Source organism: Solanum stenotomum, chromosome 3 (assembly GCF_019186545.1).
Source record: "Solanum stenotomum isolate F172 chromosome 3, ASM1918654v1, whole genome shotgun sequence".
Classification (NCBI taxonomy): Eukaryota; Viridiplantae; Streptophyta; class Magnoliopsida; order Solanales; family Solanaceae; genus Solanum; species Solanum stenotomum.
Window position 1 is genome coordinate 1,762,419 of NC_064284.1, and position 6,101 is coordinate 1,768,519.

At 34.0% G+C, this 6,101-nt stretch overlaps 1 protein-coding gene across 1 annotated transcript; it reads left to right on the plus strand.

The window, feature by feature from the left end:
- Positions 1-783: 783 nt before the first annotated feature.
- LOC125857676 (serine/threonine-protein phosphatase 2A 65 kDa regulatory subunit A gamma isoform-like) lies at positions 784-3,759 on the plus strand. The gene is made up of 8 exons (XM_049537286.1): positions 784-1,143; positions 1,296-1,512; positions 2,439-2,468; positions 2,584-2,678; positions 2,776-2,855; positions 2,936-3,077; positions 3,170-3,244; positions 3,322-3,759. The coding sequence occupies exons 1-8, from the start codon at positions 784-786 to the stop codon at positions 3,757-3,759; spliced, it is 1,437 nt and encodes a 478-aa protein (XP_049393243.1).
- The last annotated feature ends 2,342 nt before the right edge of the window (positions 3,760-6,101 follow it).

The following is a 6,101-nucleotide window of genomic DNA, read 5'->3' on the forward strand; positions in this document are numbered from 1 at the left end:
TTCCCCTAAAAATCTAGCTTATGTGTAGCGGAGCATAAATATTATACAAATGTGGAGCATAATTTATAAGACATTATAATTGCCATGAGAGGTAAAAATTAAACATCATCACAAAATATCTTTCCTAGCAAGTCCTACATAGTTGTTTGACTATGAATATATTATTTAGGTACTTTATTCGGAAATCCTCATTTGACCATAAAATACCAATAACAACTCGATTTTTTTTTTTTTTGAGATCTTGTAAAACACCTCAAGACTTGTTTTCACTTTTTACTAATCCTTCGTCCCATTGTATATGACACCGTTTGATTTGGCACAATATTTTTAAAAGAAAAAACTTTTGAAACTTGTTGTCTAAAGTCATCCTTACATATTGTGTAATTGTAAATTATTTTATTAAGAATAAATTTTTTTTTGAAGATAAGTTATTTCAATAAGTTAGCATTTTTTTTGAGACGTACTAAAAAAAAAAAGTGGTATCACGTTTAAAATGGGACTGAAGCAATATTACTATATTTTAAACTATTATCCCAACTTTTTATCTTTTTACAAAAATCAGCCCATTTATTCATTACCTCTAACTTTTTACTATAATTTTTTAAAAATAAAATAAAATAGGCAGTTTCTAATTTTCATGGCAAACGCCTACTAATATATTTGTACGCATAATATAAAATGATAAAAACAGGGGTAAACTCCACAGTTTAGTTCGAAGCGGTTAATAGGGGAGTTGAAATCAAGAAACTGTTCTTGAGCTTAGAATCTTGAACCTGTATCGCAATGAATGTGGAGAAAGTGATGGAGGGTATAGCTACCTTGCAATTGGATTCGTTTTTGCAATTAACCTCTCTCGCTCAAGATCTAGGCCCTGTTAGAACAAGATTAGAGTTGATTCCGCTACTGTGTCGAGTTCAAGATGATGACCCAAGTTACCTTCTAATAATTCTGGCCCACTACTTGGGCAACTTCATTCCATTAGTGGGAGGGATTGATCATGGTTACGTTTTGCTTATACCCTTGGAGAATATTTGCACGGCAGAGAATAATGATGTTCGAGAAAAAGTAATGGAGTCTCTTTGCACCATAGGTAGCCAGCTTAGGGAAGAACACAGTACAGAATACTTCAACCCGTTAGTAAAGGTACTGTACTGGTAATGTATTTCTCTTTTCCGGGAGGTGTTCCTTCATGACATTCTTTTCTGTTTGATATTCCAGCCGTCTATTTATTTGTAAGTTAATGTAGTGATCTATGTGTTATGATCTTCTCTTTCTCATTTTGTGTTATGTTATAGAGATTAGCTACAGCAGAACAAATATGGTCTACAGCCCGAGCCACTTCATGTGGGTTATTTCACATAGCTTATGCCAATGCCTCAGTTTCATTACAAAACGAGCTGAAAACATTATACATCAAACTATGTCGGGATCCTTCGAATAGGGTGAGGGAAGCAGCTGCAATAAAAATTGGAAAATTTGCTGCGACTATTGAGCAACCGCATACACAAAAAGGTTGGTCTCTTGATATGTGTTTCTAGTAATTTTTTTTGAGAATAATGTGTTTCAAGAAATTACTTCTTTCGTTTTAATAAATTACAAGTTTTTGCTTTTTGAAAGTAGTTTATTTTTGTTTAAAGCTTTTATTGATCTCAATTCCATGTAGAAGAATTTCTTTCTAGTTCTGCTTCTCTTTGGTTCTTTTCTGTACAGAGTAATATTATAGTGGATAAGGAAACCAGTACAATTGACTGATCAGTTCTTATGTAATGCACATTTCACGTTGGATTGTAGAGCTAAATAGGGGGTTTTCAACTATAATTAGTGTGAATGAGCTTGATGTTGGTTCTAAATCTTGTGAATCAGCATACACAAAAAGGTTGGTCTCTTGATATGTGTTTCAAGTAATTTTTTTTGAGAATAATGTGTTTCAAGAAATTACTTCTTTGGTTTTAATAAATTACAAGTTTTTGATTTCTAAAAGTAGTTTATTTTCGTTTAAAGCTTTTATTGATCTCAATTCCTTGTAGAAGAGTTTCTTTCTAGTTCTTCTTTTCTTTGGTTCTTTTTTGTACAGAGTAATATTATAGTGGATAAGGAAACCAGTACAATTGACTGATCAGTTCTTATGTAATGCACTTTTCACATTGGATTGTAGAGCTAAATAGGGGGTTTTCAACTAAAATTAGTGTGAATGAGCTTGATGTTGGTTCTAAAACTTGTGAATCAGCAAACACAAAAAGGTTGGTCTCTTGATATGTGTTTCAAGTAATTTTTTTTGAGAATAATGTGTTTCAAGAAATTACTTCTTTCATTTTAATAAATTACAAGTTTTTGATTTCTGAAAGTAGTTTATTTTCGTTTGAAGCTTTTATTGATCTCTATTCCATGTAGAAGAATTTCTTTCTAGTTCTGCTTCTCTTTGGTTCTTTTTTGTACAGAGAGTAATATTATAGTGGATAAGGAAACCAGTACAATTGACTGATCAGTTCTTATGTAATGCACTTTTCACATTGGTTTGTAGAACTAAATAGGGGTTTTCAACTAAAATTAGTGTGAATGAGCTTGCTGTTGGTTCTCTTTTAGATGAACATTCTGTTGGGATATCAGCTGTGAAGGGGGGTTGTTCAGCTTCAAGGAAGCTATTGGAGCCACAAGAATTGGTAGTTGAGCATGCTCAGGTAGCTCACTAAACATTGAATGGATTTGATGGCATGCATTTTCAGTGTACTTTGGTGAAAAAACTTATATTCATTATCTGCTTATCCATTTTAACAGGATGAATATTGGGGAGTTTTTCCTATGATACCAGAAGAACTAAATGAACTGTGTAAGGCAGTTGGACCAGATGCTACCAGGTAGTAAATTATGGTGCTTTCCAAGTTCCCCAAACATTTTTTGGTGCTATGTCTTAGTGTTTTTTTTGTGAAAATTAAAGGACGGATTTGGTTTCTGCCTATCTCTGGCTACTTTGTGATGATGATGACGAAGTCCGAAGAGCTGCTGCTGGTCAGCTCAACCTGTTTTGCCAAATGTTGAGTCCTGAACTTCTTTTCAAGAAAATCCTTTCTTGTGTCATGGTATAAACTCATACTTGCTCTTTGTTTCTAATTTATTTCCTTTCCTTCATTTAGTAATCTGTTATCACATTTACTTTTTTTTTTTGTCTCAGGTATTCTCGTTACCAGATCCATCCCAGTATGCTGTTTCAGCTAGGGCTACCTATTTGGTCTTTTCCTTAGGAAAGGTATAATACTAATAGCTTGTTTAATATAACTAGATATCTAACATACATTATATTTAACTTATGTTTCTTTTAAATAGATATGCATGATTATGCACAGAGAACAATTAGCTTTGAGTTGGGTATTGGATTGTTTGATGTCTTGTTGGAGAACAAGACTCAAATTTGCCTCTGAGCAAAGTAACCGTCATCCGATCGAGCATCTAATTCTTGTGGATAAGTTTACGTTCCTAGTGGTCTCCATGTTGTTGTCTCTATGTGACAATGATGAAAGTTTGCTCGGTCTGATTTCCAGCAAAGTAATCTGTTCAGATTTATTCAAGGTTCTGGCAAGGGCGGAGAGGTTTATAGTCCGGGATGATGTTGTAACTTCAGAAGTTTTGAGGGCTGAGAAGCAAATAGGCCATGGTGATGTTGTCAAGGGATTGCATGAGTTCCTCACCAAAGTCATAGATTACCAGTTTACTGTTGCCTTCAAGAACTATGTTTTTCTATTTGATGGAATTAACTTTTTCTAGTAATGAATATGTTTTACTGTAGAATTTGGGATTGCATGAGTTCCTCACCAAAGTCATAGATTACCAGTTTACTGTTACCTTCAAGAACTATGTTTTTCTATTTGATGGAATTAACTTTTTCTAGTAATGAATATGTTTTACTGTAGTATTTGATGACAATGACAGATTGGAAACAAACTATGTTTTAAAATCTTTTTGAAGTTCTTTTATTATATAAAGTACAGAAACTCCAACAAATTGGGCACTAATTATATCATATTCCGAAAGTTTCCAAAATTACAATAATTTCAGATTTTTTGCAACTTGCGGAGCTCGTCCGATATTAATTATAGCAAATGATACACAAGTTATGTATCAGACACCTAACTATAATTAGATTAATACTGATTTAGGTTTGAAAGAATTGAGGTTATGTATTAACAATAACATTTGTACCACATACATTGTATACAAACAAAGTTGTAAGAGAGAAGGAAAAAATGGATTTTTTGTAATTTATTCAAATGGTAGAGAATTTTAAAATCCATATTATCTTAAGTTGTGTAATTACGTAAGTTTAGGGTTAGGGACATGACTAACCCATAGCTTAATTACAGAATCTTGATTATGTTGATGGAAAAGGCTTGATTGATTTTGTTGGTACCACTACACCAAAAGAGGCCTTTGGCGGCAATTAATTTTCCTTTTAGTGGCAATATTTATTGCCGCAAAAATATTTAGCGGCATTTAATCAAATGTCATTGGATCCAATGTCGCTAAAGCCTTTAGCGGCATTTATATTGAGGGCCGGTAAAGATCAATATTATTGCAGCTAAAAGTATTTATTTTTTGCGGCATTTATTCAGAGACAATTACTATTGCCTTAAAAAACTACGTTAGAAATGTGATATAAAGCATATTTTGTGGCTTTCGTAATTGTTAGTAAAGATACAACAATTGCCCAGATTTGTTTTAGTGGCATTTACTGTCACGCCCCGAGCCTACACCCTGGGCGGGATCGGCAATCGGAGACCATTCTTGGCCCCAAGTGAACCCTTGGCCTGACTTTCTTAACTCAGCGGAAACCTAACTCAACCGAATAACTCAATACAATGAAAGGTCATAAGACAACTTAAATGATACAAATCTGGCCAAAAAGGCAACTCGAGTCTCAAAATAGAATATTTATACATATACACAAAAGAGAGACTCAAACTAATTGACTGACTGTCTATGAAGCCTCTATAATACTGAGATGGATGTTGGGACAAACCCCGCAACATCCTACTAAAACAAAACTAAAAGAACAAAATGATCGAGTCCTCCGGAAAGCAATGAGGCTCACCACTGACTCTGGAGTGCTCAACTGGATCAACGGCGTGCTGGATGCTGATCCTGGGTACCTGCGTCTGCATCATAATAAGATGCAGGCCAACTGACATCAGTACATGGAATGTATGAGCATACGAGCTGGACCGCTAAACAAATAACTTAAGCTTGAAAAGAGTAAAAAAGAACTCTTACCTTGGCTCTGTTCAACTCAAAAATAACTGAACTCAATATAAAGCAATAAGATACATGCAATATATATAAAGCTTTGTAAAACTATTTAAAACATGATGTCAAAATCATATTTATAATATCATGAAAATACCATGCTTCCTCTCAAAGTCTACTTGTGCAATGCATGAATGAAGTCTCATACCCCTATCCATACTAAGCAGAACCCCTCGAGGAACCACACAATTTCTACTGTGGGAGTTCTCTAATCGACAACCACCACTACATGCATAAGTAGTAATACAACGTTTTACCTCACGTTGCCCAAGGACCATCCTATACCTTACCGTGATATAAGACCTTACTTTAACTTTTGCTTAGTGGATCCACTAGCTTAACTTTCGTGATCATCTAAAAAGTATGATCCGATAAATCCCATGTTTGGCTACGTGGTTCTTATGGAGAGTTGAGTTAATATGAACTCGTGTCCCCAATTCGGTGCTCAAGACTACTCCCAAAAATACTTTAGCTCATTAGTGTTTTAAACACATCTTTCTTTAGTTAAGATAATTACTCAAAACTTAGCCCAAAGGCTCTTGAAAACTCTTTCTAAAAAGAACAAATCAAAACCATATTTTTAACATGATCATTGATGACTCAGGATATTCATACTGCTTAAACATTGATGGTATATCTAGAGACCATACTGTTTAAACATTGATGACATACTCGATTTGTCATACTAATCATGTTTTAGAAACTTTTTCGCAGAAACTTTTTCTTTTCTCAAAAAGAGATAGTACTCAAACTTCTCAAAACTCTTTTGAAAATCTTAGTTTCCTCTTATCTTAAATGTGAAAACA

Bases quoted from the DNA above. Each gene is read 5' to 3' on its own strand.
- LOC125857676 (XM_049537286.1), top strand. From the start codon at position 784: ATGAATGTGGAGAAAGTGATGGAGGGTATAGCTACCTTGCAATTGGAT. The intron at 2,856-2,935 runs GTAGTAAATTAT...TGAAAATTAAAG, and splicing joins GTTGGACCAGATGCTACCAG to GACGGATTTGGTTTCTGCCT. The intron at 3,078-3,169 runs GTATAAACTCAT...TTTTTGTCTCAG, and splicing joins AAATCCTTTCTTGTGTCATG to GTATTCTCGTTACCAGATCC.